Source organism: Microchirus variegatus, assembly GCF_963457635.1.
Source record: "Microchirus variegatus genome assembly, chromosome: 21".
NCBI classification, from domain to species: domain Eukaryota; kingdom Metazoa; phylum Chordata; class Actinopteri; order Pleuronectiformes; family Soleidae; genus Microchirus; species Microchirus variegatus.
Genome location: NC_139822.1, coordinates 15,701,953 through 15,723,783, shown reverse-complemented (window position 1 = coordinate 15,723,783; position 21,831 = coordinate 15,701,953). Strand labels below are relative to the sequence as shown.

Sequence of the window (21,831 nt, the reverse complement as noted above, 5' to 3'; positions counted from 1 at the left end):
CACGGATGTGTGTTAGATAGGTTGTTAAACAAAAACAAGGGGAGGGAGAAGAAAAGAGCAAAGAGCAGAGTTCTGTTGTTGCTGAGCTGAGCCGAGCTGAGCTGCAATTGGGGGGGTAAAATGAGAAGTCAGCATTGTGTACTGAGACACGTGTGTGTGTGTGTGTGTGTGTGTGTGTGTGTGCCAAGAAAAGACACAAAATAAGAGAGGGATGCACGTGTTTGTGAGTGGAAAGGCCAGTTTGTGTGTGTGTGTGTGTGTGAACGTGCCGATTGCACATGCGTGTGTTCCGCAGATGTCAAAACATCAGCGAGCAGAAAACGCTGTGGGCGAAAAGCAGCGATGGAAACGTCAGGAACGGTAAATGTTCAACGAATCATTAGATATGGTGAGGGGGGGGGGGGGCAGCGGAGAATTAGCCCACTGTGCTGAGGCAGCGTATGCTGATCAGGTCTGGTTTGCTTCATTAGGAGGCGTGAGATCAAACGCAAAAGAAAAACAACAACAGAGCGAGAGATGGAACCCGCAACTAGAAAGATACCTTTGGTTTGTGAGGCTCGTGGGCGGGGCCTGTGTCCTCTTTCACGTCCGTTTTTGGTTTCCCATTCGGACTCATCACGGCGTCTCCTGACGTCGATGTCGCTCCTTCACCAAGACGAGAAGATAATTAGAGGGGGACATTTCACCAGAACTGTCTCAAATGATAAGAAATAGGTATTGGCCACAGTTGAATGAAAGCGTAAACTTTAGATGTGACCGTATGTTAGATCCAGCATGTTGTAACTGCCTCAAATGATTGGTGTCTTCTTTTCCGTGCGCTGAAGGTCATTGGATAATGGTTTGTGTAATGTCAAAGACAAAGTCAGACATTGTAAAATAGTTTAATGTCTTTCTGCAGCTGAAATATTATGTTCTTTCTCTCTCTCTCCTCTCAAGGCCCCTTTAAAGCCTGTGAAAGAATCGTATTAAAAGACCGCTGCTTAAGGAAGACGTAGAAAGGGAGCGAGATAAGACTCCACAAAAAAATGCAAGTCGCTTTCAACCTCGCTGGCTGCACATGCTACAACTCACACACACTCGCTCTTACACATTCAAAGTGGGGAAAGAATAGAAAGGTTGGTATTCGAGATGTGCTGACTGACGGGAAGACTTGTTTTCTGTTTGCAAAAGAGGAGTTAAGATCCTTAAGACCATTTATAACCGTGGCAGTAGTCACAGAGAAGTTACAAGGCTCCGGTCTTTATTTTTCCCTCTTCTATGCTGGTGCTCAGTGCATATGACAAACTAATGGTATCTTACCTTTGCCCAAGGGCAAACCAGATGGATTTGTAAGGAACCTTGGTGTTCTAATACGTTTTTCACAATTTTCCAAATGTCATGCATTTTTTTTTTATATTTGGCTTTAGATAAAAGGTGGCTTTTCATTTTGGGAGCCACATTGTACTCAGAGGTGCATTTAGCAACAATACAACAGGGTGAAGGGCTGAAGGAAAGAGGGCTGCACCACGTTAATCTGAAGAAAAGTTACTGGTATCAGAGTGAACTGTTTCCATTTCTTGGATTTTGAATGACTTTGACCCATTCTGCTCCTCTTTCCTTGGGAACTATTCCGATGTTCTGCTATACATACAACATAAACGTGTGCTTTAAACCATTATAAAAAGTCATTATAATCATCATAACAGAAGATTTGTAAGTAGAGACGAGGGTCATAGCTTATTTTCTTTATAAAACTGGTGAAGATGAGGCGTAAGAAGCGTTGGTGCTGAACTTATCTCCACCGTCAGATGTGTGTTTTCAGTTGTGGGCGCTTTTATTTTGACATTTTGCGTCCTTACACTACACAGGGTTCGTGAAAAAAAGAACTTCCTCGGCTTGCTTGGTGCTGAGCTGAATACCTGAAGGCTGTGCGCTGTAGGCTGGAACTTGCGAGTTCCCCAAAGCTGAGGCGTTGTTGGCTGCTGGCTGGTTGTAGGGGACGGTGGGGGCCATGTTGCTTGCTTGGCCGACGTTGGGGCCTTGATAGCTGCTCTGCCTGCGACGGAACGAGAGACAAAGAAGTCAGTGGATGTGTGGATGTTTGACGCAGCAGAACAGAGGCTACAAAAATCGCACACGTAAAAGCAGCTTGTGCATCCGACAGTCACAATAAAATACAACAAATCCTTCTATCAAACACACGGCTCTTCCAAAAAGAAGGAGGAAAAAAAAGGGTCTCTGCTCTTCTCTTCCACAAATCTCCCCTCTCCTCCCTCTCTCCCACAAGTCATAATTTTACTAATTAAGGTGTGCTTTTGGAGAGGATCATGTTATTTGTTGCCAAGGTGACAGCGGAAATCAATCCTGCTCAATCTCCCTCCCTCAGCTCCCCCCCCCTCCCTCTCTATCTCCCAGGCAGCTCATCACATGGCGTTGCAAGTGACATCAGAGGGGCTTATCTGCAACCTGCTGAATGCAAGCCCATCCACGCACACACTAGAGTGAGTGTGTTAGTGTGTGTGTGTGTGTGCGATTAAGGCGAGCGTATATCACTGCATGCCAGGCCAGGGTCAGAGCCAGTGACACGGAGGCTGAAAGGGAACACCATGTCGGGAACAATTTGGTATCTGCTGGTGACTCGAGATTATCTCCTGGACGACCGTTTAAAAAGAGGCTGGAGGAGAGAGAGAGAGAGAGAAGACCCGGAGCTGGACAGAGAGTGGGCGCCGTAAAACGATCAAAAGCGAGGTAGAAGACGAGATCGGGAAGCAAAGATGAAGTCAAGTAGAAGTAAGGATGGAAAGAAAGAGAAGAAGAAGAGAGGCATCTCGAGGAAAAAGAACGTTATCCATATTCATGTCAGTCAATTCCCTCGTCACTGGCACCTCTCTCTCTCTCTCTCTCTCGTTCACACACAGACACATAGAGGCGTAATGCCTCGCGCTGGAACCGATACACATAGCCTAAGAGGAGGGATCGGCTTGGTAAAGCTCGCCATAATCTCATCTCACAGATGTAATTAGTCATAGAGCACGGCTGATGATACATATGTAATCCCTCTATGGGGGCTGAGGTGCAAGGGGAGCTCCGTGGCAGAGAAACAAGCTCACCACCAAATCCACGCTGATCTGGCACCATTTCATTTTAACGAAGGGGGAAGAAGAAGAAGAAGTATAGACTTCTTCTTCTTCTTCTGCTGCTGCCTACATGTTCCCTAAAAAGCTCTGCGTGAGTCAAGACACTGAAATAAATTTGCCTTTTTGACGACTGGAAGTCGTATCCTGAAAATTAGTTTAGCGACGCCGAACGCCCGTGAAACTCGTTTATCCGTACTGTAAAAAACAACAACAACAACAACGCTCATCCACCTTAAGGAATATAAGCAGGAGCTCTCACGTGAATAGTGAAATAGTGAAACAACAACAATAACAACAACAACAACAGTGGTTGGAGGTTCTTGACTGTGGCACTCTCCCATTATGACTAATTCATGTCATAAAAAAGCCCATTAGAAAGCACTTGATGGAAGCACTGCACAGCGTTTAATCACATTTAATATATGCATGTGTTGCTATCGGGGAGGGAGTGTGGGGGGGGGGGGAGAAAAGAAAAAACATGGCACAGCGCATTCATCTTGCTCTCAGGCACCTTTGTGATGGGGAAGAGAAAAAGCATCCTGTTGCCGCAGAGAGGGAGAGAGAGTGAGGCGAAAGAGAGAAAACAAGAGAAAGAGGAGGGGATGGAGAGGAGGAAAGAGGCAGAATGGAAGGGAAATTAAGACCTGGAGAAGCCGGAGTAGTGTGTGGGTCCCTGGTGGTGGTTGTGTGTGTGTGTTTTTTTTGTAGCTCAGGGCCCCAGAGCTAGAGGTAATCGCTGTTCCATGAGACTGAGCTGAGTGAACACACACACAAACACACACACACACACAAACACAGGTTTGTGCAGCTATCCTTCTTAGGACACGGCACTAAACAAAGCCTCATCTATTACCAAACTAACCACAAAACAACAAAATCTTAGCCCTAAACTGAACCAGTTCCTCAGAAATCAGGTTCTGCCTCATTAGGACCAGGGTTTGAGCCAGAAAACGTTCTAAAAAGGGAACAAACACACACACACACACACACACACACACAGAACTATCTATCCAAACACAATCAGGCCAGTGCACTTGGAGTGTGTTGTCGAGGAGTGGCCTGAGGAGAAAGAGAGAGAAAAAGAGTGCAGGGAAACTTTCACTTCTGGGAAAGTTGGGAGCTTTGACAGCACATTAGAGTTCGTACATACGACAATACAAGCGCGGGTGTTCAATCTTTTTGTTTCGGGGGCCTGTCCAGGCGCCATTAGGGCAGAGAGGCCATCGTCTCACACCTTTGAAACGCAGCAATTAAATGCACTGTTGTACACACACACACCCCCCCCCCCCCCCACACACACACACAGCCATCTCACTTCTCTTGTTATTCAGTCCGCATGTGTGAAGGGCATTCGAGAAGGCCACTTTCTCACCGTGGGCCCGAGCATGTGTATCCACGCGTGTGTGTGTGTGTTTCAGCGTGTCCTTGTGTTCATGTGCGGGGTGTGTGCCGTTGCCAAGGGGATGCCATGGTTACGAGGTGCCAGCCAACCAGCTGACAGTGCCTCTCTCTCTCTCTCTCTCTCCAGTAGTGGCAGCGTCCTTTGTCCTTCGTTTGCGGTGACAGGCCCCGCGCTGACGTCTCCCCAGCACTGCTAACTGGACGAGACAGCAGAAGTGCTGGGACTGCAGGAGTGTGTGATGGCTGAGCGGGCCCTCCCAATCGATCCCTCTGCTCTGTGTGTGTGTGTGTGTGTGTGTGTGTGTGTACAACAGTGTGGAGAAGAAAGTGAGAGAGAAAAAAAGAGCGGCTGCTGGATAGAAGGATGGAGTGGATCGGCTGGAGGCCATGAATTATATATGGACCCAATCTGTTCTCAGGGCAGCTCGGGCTCACAGCTCCTGCAAACTCCTGACTCAACTCACCGCACACAAACACATCCACACACAGAGGGGAGGACCAGGAGAGTCCTCCACGGAAGAAGAAGAAGAAGAAAATATATTAATAAATACAAGGACAGCTTTTAACATATTAAATCCAGAGAAAAGCTACTCTTCTCCTCTCTTCATCCGCCCCGCCTCCTCAAACATCAAACAGCTCAGGATGGATGGAGGAGAAGCCATTTATTTTGCACATCTAATGAAAGCAGAGCGCTCTGCAGCACTGCCAAGACTGCGAGCGACAAAGCGCCACAGGCAGCATCCTCCGTTCTTGACATTCAAGCGCTGCTCTTATTTATTTAGCAAATTTACTTACTAAGGAGGTCAGAAATGAATTATTTGGCAAGGATTTGCCTGGGAGCACTCTCCTCTCCTCTCTTCTTTCCTCTTCCAACATTTTTCTCTCTTCAATTTCCCTTTGATTTACAGCTTCTTTTTTTTTCTCTTCCTTTCCCTGAGCTTTGCTCTTCTTCCACTAAGTGCTTATTTTTTCGACAGCGCCCGTTCCTATAGCTCCAGGAACTTTTTTTTGTAGAGTGTCGCCGGCAGCACTGGAAAGTCATTTGAAAAGCCAATTCTGTCCTCAGAAGCTGTTGCCAAGAAAAGCTTACACCTTTTAATACTTTCTGTTCTCTTCTCTTTTCCAAAAAAAATCCCCGACATCAACCCCCCCCCCTCCCAAATCCGTTAAAATATTTTCTACCACACCTTCCCTTCCAAACAAACTTGTACCTCCTCCGCACTGACAAGCTCGACATCGACTGCGCTTATTTGAACACAACGCAGCAGACTTCTGACGCTGCCATTCATCAAACTGGCAGCTTTCAACGCAGAGTCCCAGACGACTCAACAAGTTGACATGAACGTGATTAGACCGGACCAGAGAGTGACCAGCATCTATTTGTGGAATGAGGGCTCCAGCACATAAACAAAGTGACATTTATATTATTGTTTTTTCATGGTTATTTTGCAGTAACGACGATCAGCAGAAAAACTGGACTTTTTTTTTTTGTAACTCTTCTGTTTTGACCCTTAGTGCTCGGTGCACCCATGGTAATTTGCCATGGGAATAACACACAACTCCTTATATGGACATGCTGGACGTGTGTTTTAGAGGTCACATATTCAGGCTTTAAAAAAATTATACTTTTTTTCGTCTTCTTATGTGTTGTTGAGTCAAAGTTATGATTCATTTTATATCGCATTTTTAGTCGTGCTATAACGTAGCGGTAACACTTTACATTAGGGAACACATATTCACCATTATCTATGTGCTTACTAACATGAATATAATTAGCATACTAGCCCTGTATTTGTAAATATTAAGCACATATTAACACCTTATGTAGGAAAAATCTTAATTCATGTTGTAATAGAGGTAGAATAAGGTGTTAAAGGTGCATTATGTAATAAATGTAAATCAACTGGCCATAAAACCCTCCTAATATGTCACAGAGACTCAGTAATAATGTTCATATAACAAACTGAACTCACCAACAACAACAGTACAGACAAAATATTTGCATTAAAAAAAATCTTTTGCAGACTGCAAATCATGTTTATGTTTTGACATGTGGCGCCACCTACCGCCATCTACCAATCATTGCAGTGATTAGAGTCTCAGCTGCCGAGCAACCACGGGTTGCCAGTTACGTCAGAAAACCAAAACCTAAAAGACCTCGGTATTTTGAATTTGAGCGTAGTAAGCGTTTTTGGCCACTTTCTTACATATGGCGCCTTTAATACGTGCTTAATGATTACTAATAAAGGGCTAGTATGCAACTTATATATGTTAGTAAGCACCTAGTTAATGGTGAATATATACCATTATACCAAATAGCTATAATTGTGCAGGTCACAAAATTTGAACTGTGTCGCATTTGCAAATTTCATAAATTCAATCCAATTTTAAACATTTTGAGTACTTTTTGCTCAGTTTGTGCTGAAAAAAAAGGATATAAGACACTCTATATAGCACATATTCTTATAACCTCTGTATATACTGTATATGCTCAAACATAGTAATGGAAAAAAGCTGTGTGTTCTCAGGGTTAAAGGCTCAAATAGTTTCCTTTCTGTGTTTCCAAAACTCTCCGGGTCAACACCGTTTCCCCCTCAGCCACCAAACACGCTGATTAAATAACAAAAGTGGGACATTAGTTTCTGATTCAAAAGTCAGCTGATGGGGGGTAAAAAAAAATCTCTGGGGGGGTGACTGGGCGGGTACTTTATGAAGATTTAATCACAACCCTTGCCTGTAGCCATGGGATACCAGAAGTGGCCCTCCTAAGTTCATTTGGCATTCTTTTCACTCAGGGTAATGAAGCTGAAGTGTGTCTACAAGTGTGTGTGTGGGGAGGTGTGTGATTGGGGGGGGTGAGAGGTGAAAATTTAGTGGGATTATTGGTGGGAGAAGAGTGTTAAAGAAGGAACGAGGAGCAGCCAAACTACTGGCCGCTGATTCAGAAGGTCACGAGTGGGTGTCTGTGGCAGTTCGCGCCGGGTTGATGCATCAAAGAGCAAAAAACGAGACATGAACTACGACTAACAACTTGTTTTGCAGACGGAGAGGAACTGGGTCTGAATGTTTCACAGCTGAGATCTAGAGAGCAAACGCTGCACTGGAGCCTTTAACTGCAGGTTTTTTCGGAGGCCAATTTTCCCCTGATCTCCCTCAGATGTTCTAAAGTGGGATCTGAGGAAGAAAAACATAACAAGGCTGTGCTGGAGACGGCGGAGAACAAAAGGCAAATTGGGAGGAAGAAAGACGGAGGGAGATAAAAAACAAGTCTGGGTAAGGATAACAGACACGGAGAGGAAGATACAGTCGGGAGAGTCGGTTTAGAAAAAGAGGGAAACAGGTGGGTGGAGAGAGGAGAGGAGCAGATGGGGAAGGATGAAAGAGGTAAAAATGAGCGACAGCAGACACGAATAATAGTGAGGGTGAGACAAGCAAAAGTGTGGCAAAACATTTAGGCGCTTTTTCAGCTTTAAATCAGTAGAAAAGAAACGTTCATGTGCATGTCGTTATCAGTAAAGACGCTGATAATATTCTGCAGAAATATAAGGTTTGAGAGTGATTCGTCAGTGCTCGGAATCCACCGTCTGCACGGTTTTCCCATCAGTGCACGCTTTGTTATGAATAAACACGGTGACAGTTTGGACGTTAGCATGCAACTGCAACAACTACCAAGACTGATGAGAGCGAGAGACAAAGAAAAGACAGATCTCCTCCAGAAAACCCTCAACAAATACTCGCTCTTTATGAAATGTGATCATTCCAGTGCAGGAGGGGAAGAAGAAGAAGAAGAAGAAGAAAAAAACCCCCACATTGATGGCTGCTTAATCCCAAAGTGGAGATAAAACAGTCAAAGACAAAGAACCCACAGATAGTGAATCAAAATGGATCACTGTGAAGACAGAGATGTTTTGGACAAATATAGAAACACATGGAGAGACGGAGCGTGCTCCTTCAGCAGCGAGTAACATCGCTGTGGCGTCTCGGAGGATGTGAGAAGAGAAGAGAGTGACAGGCTGTCTGATTGGTCCCAGCAGTGGGGATCATGTCATGCCACTTCTTATTGACAGCCCAGCTATCTCTTAATGGCTTGGCCACTATTTGTGTTGCTGTGTGTGTGTGTGTGTGTGAACAGTGCCGTGCCCCCCCGATGCACAATAATTAATCACGTACACTGTCGCCCCCCCCCCCCCCCCCCACACACACACACACACACACACACTCACATAGAGCCTGTTGTTGCCATTCAGTGACTAACACATGCTGAAGATGATAATGATGATGAAGGTGATGATGATGAAGGTGATGATGGCAATTACAGTGATGACAGTGATGATGTGGTAAATACCATGATCACTGTTCAGTTTAGTCACACACACACACACACACACACACGTTCCCTTAGCTCTTGTTCAGAGTCAAACCAGAAATAAAAATAATCAGATTTTGTGCTTATTTAGGTGAATTATGTGAGTTTTGTCCAGACCAAGAAGCAAAAGGTTTTTGCAGGAGGAAACTGGCAGACGTCACCTGCAAACCAGGCTGTACATCATATCACACAAGAGGAGACTTTGACTGGAGCTGCAACTAACGCCCATAAAGTGTCAGAAATGTAAAAAAAAAAAACAGTTGATCAGTGAAATGACACTTGTTCAGTCTCCCTGTTTTTGGACATTGAGACAGAGAATCAACCACAATGTTATTTTAAATACTATTTAAAATACATTTTTTGGAGTTTGAACAGTATAAAACATAATTTTTTATACTTCAAATTCAACACGGACAATCTGGTGATGGTGGCGGAAATTGTAAATAACTGCCAGATATTGAAAGTTATTGTGGAAAAATGGGCAAAAAGCACTTTTTTGTTTAAAATAAGCAAAAAAGTCCAGGCAGACATTAACAAATGTTGATTGGCGTAAATCAAGTGAGAAATCGAAGCTCATTTTCCAATGTATTTGTTGATAACACTTTAGATGAGGGAACACCATTAACGAGGTGCTTACTAACATGCATATAAGTCGCATACTAGCCCTTTATTAGTAAATAATGAGCACATAAACACCTTATGTAGGAAAAATGTGTCATAATAGAGGTCGAATAAGGTTATGTAGAATAAGGTGTTAATACATGCTTAAAGATTACTAATAAAGGGCTAGTATGCTACTTATATAGTAAGCACCTTTTTTTTTACATCCACTTTATGGTCTGGACCCACAAATAGAAATCTGATTCAGCTGCACCCTCAGACACATGCACATGCTGGGAGGGAGGCAGACCTACCTATGGAGGTGTGAATGTGAGGGTGGCAGGATGGATGAGTGCTGAGGTCTGGGTGGAGGAGAAGGATGTGGACAGATGGAGGCAGGGTGAGGAGGTGCAGGCCAGTGGGTGGAGGTAGGTTGTGTTGGCTGCGTCTGGGCTGGGGACCTGACATATGGGGGCCGCCTTCAGATTGTCATCGACAGACACAACCACACACACACACACACACACACACACACACAGACACACACAATCATGACATATCATCACTGGCTCTGACTCGTGCATCGTCAGAACTGCGACTTCAACGTGTCGATCTGTCGTCCTCGGCCTGCAGAACGTTGGAGAAACTGCTCCCATGATGAAAAAAATCCCGCACTGATTGGAGGAAGCACAGAAATCTACCCCTCCTCTCTGAAGATGGCCATGTTTTCATAAGTTCCCCCAGTAGGGTTCAGCGAGAGTTTACTGCCCACGCAATCCCACAACAGCCTCAATCACCAATGCTACAAAGACTCATATAGTCAAAGCTCCAACCCTGATGGAAAAATAATCTCTTAACTCATACACCTTTTATAGTTTCAAAGTGCTTTGTATTTGTGTTAAGGTGCTCGGTGTCACCTCTGTCTCGTGTGTTTTCACAGTTAAACACATGGTTTGTTTTGTCTTCTTCTCTTTTTTATGTTCTGGCAACGCAGTACTCAAGCCATACAGTCGTCTTCTCACAGGCCAATATCTCTCTCTCTCTTTCTGCGACAAATGGCACTTGGTGTATATAGCGCTAGCCATCAAAACGTCAGGTGTTTTATGAGATGTGTGAAAATAGGGATAGATCTGAAAATGGCTCAGAGAAGTGTAGAAACCCCTGAGAACACACTACTCCTGCCTGCACATCCCCAAAAAAAAAAGTCTCTCTGCGGTGCTTTTCAGCACACTTCCCCACAGACGACCCGCAGTGAAAAGTCCCTCACTTGATAGTGAGCGATCTAAGGAAGAGACGCTCGCTGTCCTCTAAATTTAGCGCACCACTGTTTCAAGGTAGAGTAAAATATGATCAGTGTCACAAAAGAAACTGGGCCATTTCTGCTGGAATGTCACCCTGATATGTTTTTAAACTTCTTTGTAGAGATCCCTTTGAGCACCAATGCTTGAAAAGTGATGATAGGCTCACCCCTTCACATAATGATGCACTTATTAGGGTTAATCTTTAAAGGAGACATACGAGGATTAGTAGACCCCATTTCTACAAGTTAACCTAGTTCCCTGGTGGCCGAAAGAACACCACAGCAGTTCAATCACCGTGCAAAAACAGCCCCGTTCAGAACGCTCGCTTTTGAGTGCCTGTCTCTTTAAATGCAAATGAGACACAGGAAACTACGTCAGCGTCACTGAGGCTCCGGAAGCTAACAGCAGTTAGCGTTTGGAACTGTACTTGGACGAACCACCACATTTTTTTTTTTTCACACTTTGCCTACTCATAGGGCCTCCAGAGTGCCAAATATAAGTATTAAAATGATTAAAAAGTTGATTTTGCATAATAAGTCCCCTTTAAACATGCAGGACTTCCAACACAATGCTGTGCTCTTACCTGTTGTGTGTCGAGTTGGCAGATCCGGGCATTCCAGCTGCTGCTGCTGCTGCTGCTGCTGCTGCTGCGTCCTGAACCTTGCGGTTAGAACTACCCAAAGAAGGCGGGCCCATGCCCGGCCCAGCTGGCTGAGGCATGCTGGGAGAGCTGGGAGCCATGGGCGGATACACCCTGTTTTGACTGCCCGGGCCTGGGCTACGTCCCACAGGTACGGGCTGGCCGGGACCTTGGCCGTGCATCGGGCTGCTTGCGTTCATTCCAAGGCTGTTGGTCATGCCCGGGCCACTGTAGCTGGCACTGGTCGTACTATTGTAGTTAGAGGGACGAGGGTAGTTCCCTAGAAAGAAAAAAAAAGATGTATAAATGAGCAAACAAATGCCTTAAATCATCTCAAATGTATATATTACACAAGACATGGACTGTTGCCACTTTTACGTTCCCATCTGAATTTGACAGATTGCATTCAAGAATGACACAAAATGGCTGCCGCGGTGAAATACTGTAGCAGTAGATTGGCGCTATGAATCATTTCATTTGAGAGAAATGAAGTGTTTATCAAGCGGCCCGTCACTTGATAACCTTGTACCTACAACACTGACACGTACGACTACTTCATCCATCAGGAATATAACGCCGTGACGGACGAGGAATGCAAAGTGCACGACTAAAATTGTGATTCACCGCCTTCGCAGACTGCAGCGGATGCGGGGGGAAACTATACGCGGTGACATGGTGACATTTTATACGGTTGCAGGTTGCACGGATGGCCCTGGGAACACTCGCCGCGCTTAAGACCGACTCTGTGAAACACTTGAGAGGAGCTCTAATCTGCAGTAAATGCTTTCTTGGTGCCCTGGAGTGCCACCCAGCACCGATGCCAGAAGCTTTCCTAAGGCACAGTTAAACCCCCTTCATTTTGGCTTTAAAAGCCCAGCTCCATTACAACACCGAGTGTAATAAGAGCTGAAAAACTGCATCACAATGCTATCAAAAACATGTGCGTACAGTGCGTTTGGGCACACTGACAAACACATGTATGTACATATCGCATTGTGCCGCCTCTGCAGGCGCTTGGCCTTTCCCACTGTGGTGTTCCCTCCCCGGGACAAATCCCCAGCAAAATAAAAAATGGAAAATGTGGCATTCTCCATTGTGAAGGAGGCTATTTATTTTGATTTGATTAAGAGTGCTTTAGTTGGGCCTCACTGCTTAATCCTCGGAGAGTATGTCTGGAAAAGGGGATCAACTCCCTCTAAAACCTGAAGGCTTTTCCACGCGCTCAAATGAAGGAAACTTGAATGACAATATTCCACTCTGGGGGTGGAGGGAGGGGGGGGGGGGTCTCCGAAGATGGAAATGGCTCTCAGTGTCCTCGAGCTGCTTCGGTGAAATCTCTTTCCACATGACATAAGCCCACGAGTCTGACAGAGGGAGAGAGCAGGAGGAGGATGAAGAAGCAGCAGCAGAGGGGTGGGGGCGGAAAAAGAGAGGAAGACGGACAGATTGAAAGGGAGGGGGAACAAACCTCGTGGCCCTCAAACCCCCGAGATAGGATTTATATTGAATCAAAATAAAACTCTTTCCCATAAAAGTCGGCAGCTCCAGTCGAATTTGTCCAGAAATTGTGATGAAATCTACAGTGGGAGATGGGAAAAGGAAGAAGAAGCGGATTATTTCTGGGGAGGCTTTGGTGAGTCGATGAGCTGAGTAAGGCTGACACCTGTCAAGGGTTTTGGGGCTAAAATAGGGAAGCGTTCAGGAAGAAACGGTGTCTGCTAACGAACACAGGAGGATCCATATTGCCGTGTGTGTGTGTGTGTCCATCTGCTCGTCTGTGTAAATGCATAAATAATACATCTGAGGCCTCGCAAGCAGAGAAAAAGGCACATTTCCGTGTACCTTCCACTCATAAGTGACAGCCTACAAAGCTGTGGAAAATCCTGGAAAATGGCTCCACTCTCAGAATCTTTCCACTCGCCCCAGTCGGTGACCTCTCTCAGCCCTCATTGGACAGCTATTGAAGCCCATGTCATGGCTGCCTGCCATACATTCTCTGCAGCCTGGGCGGACTGGAGAGACTTTGTGATTTTTGGCTCTGGTGACAGACGAGGGCTCCAGCTCGCCTCCCTGGGAGTTGTTTATATCACACAGTCCAATTTGAACACTCCCCCCCCCCTCCATCTTTAGTGGATGAGCAAAAAGACCCAAAACATTGAGAGTGGATGTCTGGAAGTTTCCATGTGACCGTTGTAACTGGGGGGGCGTGATGTGGCCAAATTCAAAAGAAAGGGATTGTGTTTTTATGTCAACACGCAGCACTGAAAGAACTTGTCAGTCAGGCTGTAACAGCACTCGTGAATGTTCTCGTTGTGAGCTATGTTTGCCTCGGCTGACAAAAGGAAAAGACAGAGTGGCTGTGTGGGACTGGGGTTTGAAGCTAAGCTTCCCGACGAGAGGAGTCTTGCTCTGTCCTGACAAGAATGATTCACTTCCTGAAGGTCTGACGCGGTGCCAGAAGACTCTTTCAAGGACAAAATAGCACAGTAACCCGCTATTTTAAAATGACTGGGAGATCAACGCGGAAATTATAGGTGTCACTCATGTTCTCTGGGGCTCTGAAGGTGCCATTCAGGTGAACCTTTTGAACTCAGAGTAAAAAATACCAACTATAGGTCTTTAAATAAGAAAACAGCAACATACTCTAACCTTTTAACACCGAGCGTATCGCAAACAACACTTTGCATTCCAGTGGTTTTTGAAAGCTGAGATTTTTGCACATTAAAGTCAACTTGTGGTCATTACGGTAATTTCACTCGTGCTGTTGCAGGAAGCCGGCGAACCAGTGTCTTTGTCAAAAAAACTTTCATTTTTTGGCCTATTTTTGAGACAAAAACTAAATTTTTTTAAATTGTAAATAGGTTCTATACTGTTCAAAATTCAAATTGAACACGCTAAATCTGTCGTTCGTGTACACCTGCAGTGCTTTTCCTTCATTTGAAACTGTTAAAACACTATTTTAACATGCAGTAAATTGGAAATAACTGCCAGATATTGAGCGTTATTCTGGAAAAATGGGTAACAGCACTTAATTCTGCCCTTTAACAGGTAAAATAAGCAATAAAATGGACGGGCACTTTGAGGCTTAGGTGTTAAAGGGTTCACTGACTTTTTCCCTTAAGCTATAAGTTAAATATGTTCAAATTTAAAATGTAACCAAATCTGGTGTTCGTGTACAACATAAAACCTTTTTGTTTTCCTTCATTTTAAATTGTAAATAAGTGCCAGATATTGAAGGTTATTCTGGAAAAATGTGCAAAAGCACTAAAATAAGAAAAAAAATAATTCCAGACTGACAGTTTGAGGCTAACATATATAGGCCTATATATTTATGTGCATATACACAGTGCACAAAAGTGTGTCATGTACTGCACCTACTTTTCCTGCTACTCATTTTCATCTTACTCTGGTAACCAATCAAGGAAGAGACACAAGGGAAACAGGACACGTTGGATCTGTCGTTCCTTGTTTGTCCCATCTCTGCGTCCTTGTGGGTCACTCACAGTTTCCCGTCTGCTTTCTACAGCACTCGGTGCCTTTGGGGAGTCATGGTCGTATTTATAGCGCGGTGGAGGGGAGGAGAAGGAGAGCTCATGGTGTCTTCGTTCACAATTACATGGACATTCCCGGCATGGTCACGCATTCAGCAAACGCCATATCCTTGCGCCCAGGTTTAATCCCTGCATTCCCCGCGGGACAGCTCGAGCGTGACCGAGCAGATTACCCGTCGACTGCTTCCTCAGCAGAACGGAGCGGCCGATGCTAACAGCCGAGGCAGTCTTTTTTTTTTTTTTTTTTGCCAGCTACGGTGGAGTGAAGGTATAAGGGAAGGTGCAGGAACGTGCCCTCTGGATGTGTGAACTCCATCAATAAGGAGTGGAACGCAGATTACATGGTTGCATGCATGAGCTGCCAAGGACGGCGGCGCGGAGAGACTGTCCATGTCTGTGTGTCGCTGAACACGGAGAAAAGAAGTGGACAACAGCATTTTTTCGATTTTACTCTTTTGTGGATGTGGAAGGGATTGAGGGGGGGAATGGTGAGGCTGTTGTGTGACCAAGGATAAAACATCCTGGCACTCATTCTTTTCTATATACACTACTGTATTCAAAAGTTTGGGCTCACTTAGAAATGTCCTTATTTTTTTGAAGGAAAAGCACTTTTTTTCAAGGAATATAACATTAACTTAATCAGAAATACACTCTATACATTGTTAATGTGGTAAATGACTATTCTAGCTGCAAACGTCTGGTTTTTAATGGAATATGTACATAGGTGTATAGAGGCCCATTTCCAGTGTTCTAATGGTACATTGTGTTTGCTAATCGCGTTACAAGGCTATTGGATGATTAGAAAACCCTTAAACTGCTGGTTATTTCTAATCTTGTCAATGTCTTGACTATATTTTCTATTCATTTTGCAACTCTTAAGTGAAGTGATGAATAAAAGTGTGACTTTTAATGGAAAATACAAAAAAATTATATAGGCGACCCCAAACCTTTGAATGGTAGAGTAAGAATGGATGCTATGAGACGCTATTTCCTCTATTTTCCCAAGTTTAAACTTTGCTCATGCAGCTGTTTTGAGCACTTGAAGTTTTTAATTTGCTTTATTCTGTTTTAAAGACCCAAGATAAGACTGCGATATATGTGATGTGTGTATTAGTTTTTTTTTTGCTGTGTCTTTGCTTGCCTAAGGCCCTCACATCCTCTCTCAGCCATCTCAGCACCTTCCACTACAGGGTGTCTGAGCCTAAGCAGAGCCGGGCTGCGCCTTGGGGCTGCCGAGCTCCAAACACTGTCAATTTCCTCTTAAAAAAAAAAAAAACTCCACTCCCTCTCTTGGCTTGGCTTACTGGCTGAATTAGACGTTGGCTGCGGCAAGGCACCAAGACCTAAAAAGTGCTGTCTGAAGCATGGCCATTACCAGTGGAGTGCTTAACCCCTCTGGGAGACTATGCAACGGGGGAAGAGAAAGAGCACGGTCGAGACAGACTCCAAATCTCTTTCCTGTAATGGCTTGATATCCTCCTCCTCCTCCTCCTCTGTCTGTCTTGCGTCCAGTGTCTTCGACACCACTGGCTCCAAACCAGGTCCGAGTGCAACGTCTTGAAACAGCTGCTTGACTCATCTCTGTAACCCCTGATTTCAACAACACTGTGTGAGATTAGTTTGACTCGGGATAAACATGGCGTTCGAGGCACAGCCTGAAACATTAAACAGCTTAATTTTTTTCTTTTAAGGGGGGGGGGGGGAATCACTGTCAGAGCTTTTCATTCAGACTGCGAGACGACATCAAAAGAGAAAACCTTTGGCAGTGGTTGAGCGTAAGCTCAGTCTTTTGGTTACAGTCTAGGAAGCTTAGATTTATCTAATCCAAGGTCTTGGGAAATAACTTCAAAAAATATTTCCTGATTGTTTTTGTAAAAAAAAAGCACCACATCCTCCTTCAGAGCCTCATGTGTTACTGTATCTGTGTGCTGGCTGGAGCTTATGTGGTCAATCTGGCACGCAGCAACGCTACAGGCCTCGATAAGAGCAAAAAGAACACTGCTGCAGTCTTTCATGTTACACAACACCAGACAGCTTCACACACACACACACACACACACGACAAGGCCAAAGAAAACACAGTTGGGGAACTTGGAGTGAAATTTTCTGTGTTTGCTAATTTGTGAGTGTGATAGGACGAGAGGAAGAGGGCGGAGTAGATGGAGCTGTCATTAAGAACAATGACCAGCAGCTGTCTGTCCTGTCCTGTACGTCTGACCAACGGTTTCCTGGACTGAAAACACAACATTTTGGGAATAATGTTTATTATATCCCTGATTGTGGGATAGAAGTTCATTGCGAGTTCAGCTCGTATTATGAGAACTATCAAAGAGCGTATGGAGGAATGTACAAGTTTGGGGTCGCTTAGAAATGTCCTGATTTTTTAAGGAAAAGCTCTCTTCAATGAATATAACATTAAATGAATCAGAAATACACTCTATACATTGTTAATGTGGTAAAAGCATGTACATAGAGGCCCATTTCCAGTGTTCTAATGGTACATTGTGTTTGCTAATGGCGTTAGAAGGCTATTGGATGATTAGAAAACCCTTGTGCTATTTATTATTTGGAATAAAAAAATCATTATTTCTAATCTTGTCAATGTCTTGACTATACTTTCTATTCATTTTGATGAATAAAAGTGTGAGATTTAATGGAAAACACAAAAAAAATGCTATAGGTGACCCCAAACTTTTGAACGGCAGTGTCACGCTTGGCAAAAATACCAATTCAATCACAAGGTACTCCCTGTACTTTTGTCTTAATGTACATTAATGTAGGATCGATGCAGGCCAAGTTGCAAGTGTACGTACTAACAGTACATGTACTGAATATTTATGCGAAGGAGAGATGGCCTGGTTTTTTTTTTTTGTTCCCGTTTCTGATCGGAACATCCTTCCTGTCATCAAGATTTCACGCTCGCCTGCCTCCACAGCGTCTTCCAGGCAAGTCCGCTTCGCTGTCACTCTGTGCTTACTTTAGTCCTCTTTTCTTTTTTTTTTTTTCTCTAAATGCTGACTGGGCTGTCGTCCCAGCCAAAGTCACATTAAGAGACAAGAGTGGGTGGAGGCAGGAGACCAAATACCGAATGCATTAGGGCTATTAATCAACATTAATGAATGTGAGGGAGAGAGGCCACGGTTTTGAAAAAAAAAAAAAAAAAAAAATCCGCGCATGGATGGACGCATTTATCAAGGTGACACATTAAAACACACATTTACCAAAAAAAAAAATACCATAATGTTTCATCTGGTGCGTTGCCAGTGGCAGGAAAACAAAGTACAACAGCAGATGTCAGTGTTTATTGGATGGCCCGGAGAAAACGTCGGAGGAAAAACAAGTAAGCGAAGACTTGGTAATTACAGGAAATTACCCAAACTTTTTCCCCCCCGACTTGTTTGTTTTTTGTAATTATCGCAAAAAAAAAAGCTCAAATTGATGGTTAATGCGACTGATTTACCAAACTGTCTGGAAAGCATTATCATGATTGTTCTGGAACATGCAAGTATATATATATTATATATATATATATATATATACGTGTGTGTGCTGGTTAACTAAGTGATTTAAATTAGGTCACATTATCTGGAACAACGTGCGGTGACTGCTTGAATTAGCAGAGGTTAGCTGGATTTAAATGGTAATAGTAAAAATGGTGAATATTTCTTTAAAGTAAAGTTTCTAAAAGAGTTATAGAAATAGCTTGGGCGTATTCTCTTTCATAAGACTAAAACAAACGGCCCATGGCTCATCGTCATTCAGCGGATGAATCTCACAGATTGTCAGTCTTCCCTGTCAGTGTGGAGCAACCTCATAATCATATCATGAGCAGAGTCGAGAGGTGTGTCCAGAGTTCAAGTGTCTCATGAATATTCTGACAGCTGGACCTTCAGAAAAGAGACAGAGCCGTCGCACAGGGACGGACGAGAGAAGACAGTATCGGGATCAAATCTAGAGACGGAAGATCAACGTGCGTCTTTTTGTATTCCTTTTTCGCAAAAATTCCCTTTGAAGCCAGTGACACAGGTGTGTCGAGGTCCGGCGTGATTGCGGAACAGAGGCCAACATCCATCAAAAAAAAAAAAAAAACAGGCCAAACTTTCGACAAAACACAAGAGAATAAAAGTATTCATCGCTCTGATAATACCAAACAGAAAGCACAAGCCGCAGCGCAAATGTGATGTCAGGGAAAAAAAAGTCAACCAAGAAAAACAGCCACGGGCTCCTGTTAGTTGTTTTCATGATAAATATTTAATCTGGAAAACCAGGAAGCAACCGCAGATTGAGAGAAATCAAACTCTGTGACTTGGAGTTTTGAAATTTGCAAAAGCTTCTTTTGCGATTTAATTGAAAAGGGACATATGTTGGGTTAGGGTAATGAAAAAAATCCTACATTGCTTGATTGGATGGAACTTATCGTCCCCTGGGTACAGGACAAGTTTTTTTGTAGTGCTGTGCACGCTTACGGCAGAAAAAGACGCGCGTGACGTCTTGTTTATGTGACTCCCGATTGTTAAAATGAGTCTTTAAACTAATGCTAAACTTTTAAAAACAGCGGCACACATGCGCAGTACACAGGTACGCTGGTTATTTTTTAGCTCTGCTCTTTTCGTTTCATAAACAGACAGCTCCAGTTCGACTGTAGGTGCTAAAGGAGCTAACGCAGCAAACGGAGCTAACTGGTAAACGGTGCCTGGACTCCAGTGTCGCGGAACTTCACGTAAACTTCAATAAACCGATGTTAACAGGCCTAGCACTAGTGTTTTGATTAGCACTGGGCACTAGGTCAACGCACGTTAACGCATGATGCGTTTCCATGACGACGATGACCGGAAAAAGACGCGCGTGACTTCATGTTTACGTGCCACGACACCGGAGTCCAGGCACCGTTTACCAGTCAGCTCCGTTAGCTGCCTTAGCTCGTTTAGCGCGCTTATAGTCGAACTGGAGCGGTCTGTTTATTAAACGAAAAGAGCAGCGCTACAAATGCGTACATGTGTACTGCGTATGTGTGCCTCTGTTTTTAAAGTTTAGCGTTACTTTAGAGACTCATGTAAACATGACACGCGCGTCTTTTTCCGGTCAGCCGCCATGGAAACGCGTCATGCATTAACATGCGCTAACGTTGACGCCGTTAGCACTAGTTTTTTGATATATATTGGGTTGAATTCAAGCAACATACGCACTAGAATGTTGATTTTGTAGTCATGGGATATTAATATTTCAAGTGTGTTGTGTAATCAATTTTAAACATGTCATCAAAAGGTACACAGGCTCCTACCTTGATGTCCGTACTGTGACCCTTGTGCTCCATAAGTGCCTGTGGTACCGCTTTGGGAGTACGGACCCATCCCAGGATACAACGGGGCCCCGGGTGAAGGGTGCGGGGACATAGAGGGTCCGGACTGAGGCGACGCAAACTGGGAGGCAGTCTGGGTCCTATGCATGCTGGACATGAATCCTGGAAACACACATAATAAAGACGTCAGAAATGTGCGTACGTGTGAAGAAAGAAAAACACTTGTGCTCGGCTCTCTATAGAATATGCCGATGATTTGATCACGGCTGCTCTGTTATTCTAAGCCCTTCTGTCAATAGATGCGTCAAAGTCTCCCAAAGTGGCCCAAACACCACCACCACCGCCGCCACCATCCACAATGACATTTGAAGCCAAGCGTCGCTCGGGCTTCGCCCTTTAAAGCTGCTCCATTTGTTTTTAAAACCCACAGAAAGGTCTCCCAGTCCAGCATGAGTGAGGAGAGGTCGCTGGAAGCCCCAGTGAGGGGAAGAGGAAGGAAAGTGTGAGTGATGTGTCTGTGTGTGTGTGTTGGGTTAGTAGTGCAGATTAGGTGTAAATGGATTGGGTTAGCTGTTAGCTGTATATTTCTGTCATTTTCTACGAGCGTGCGCGGACTATTCAGGGAAATGACACAATTGCTTTAGTGCGAGCTGACACTTGCACAATCCCTTGCCGTTCCATTACTGCAATTACGCGACTGTTTTCCAACTGTTTCTGCTGAGAAGCTGCACGTCAAAGCCAACCTGTGGTTATTACGGTAATTCCACCTGCGCTGTTACAGGAAGCCGGAAAATCAGCGTATTTGTCGCCCGCAAAGGGGAAAAAGTGTCCCACTTTTTTGGGCATTGAGACAAAAACTCAAACACACGACGCGTTTCCATGGCGCCGATTGTTAAAATGAGTCTGTAAAGTAACGCTAAACTTTAAAAACAGAGGCACACATACGCAGTACACAGTTTAATAAACAGACCGCTCCAGTTCGACTGTAGGTGCGCTAACGGTGCTAAAAGGAGCTAATGCAGCTAACGGAGCTAACTGGTAAACGGTGCCTCGACTCCGGTGTCGCGGCACGTAAACATGACGTCATGTGCGTCTGTTTCCGGTCAGTCGTCATGGAAACGTGTCCTGCGTTAACGCACGTTAACCTATTGCACAGTACTACTTTTTACATTTTTTAAAAAAATTCAAATTTAACACACAAAATGTGGTTTTTACTACAGTGTTTTCCATCATTATACATTGTTGTAAATGTTGTAAACATACTTTAACATGCAGGGAATTGGTCATGACTGCCAAATATTGAAAGTTGTTCTCGGAAAATGGGCAAAAGCACTTAGTCACAGGACATTTCATGGTTAAAATAAGCCTCAAAACATCCGTCTGTACTCTTTGAAGCTTATTATTAAGTGTTAAAGGGTTAAAAAAAATAATAAAAAGAAACGCCATGTGAGGATTCACCAAATGTTTGTGCGCACACAAGTAAATACATATACATATTTGTGTTTCTTTGTGGGAGGTAGATAACAGGAGAAGGAGAAAACTAAAAGCTGTGTGTGT

The 21,831-nt window shown here is 44.2% G+C and overlaps 1 protein-coding gene across 1 annotated transcript in view; it reads right to left on the bottom strand.

The window, feature by feature from the left end:
- The window catches only part of LOC310942139 (AT-rich interactive domain-containing protein 1B-like), a gene marked incomplete at both ends in the record, with an annotated part of 189,328 nt that overhangs the window by 19,434 nt on the left and 148,063 nt on the right, over positions 1 to 21,831 (bottom strand). Inside the window, 5 exons of the mRNA XM_083907446.1 lie at positions 542 to 645; positions 1,899 to 2,035; positions 9,798 to 9,962; positions 11,368 to 11,704; positions 20,257 to 20,436. Coding sequence (XP_083763572.1) covers positions 542 to 645; positions 1,899 to 2,035; positions 9,798 to 9,962; positions 11,368 to 11,704; positions 20,257 to 20,436 — 923 coding nt within the window. The remainder of the gene's footprint in view (positions 1 to 541; positions 646 to 1,898; positions 2,036 to 9,797; positions 9,963 to 11,367; positions 11,705 to 20,256; positions 20,437 to 21,831) is intronic.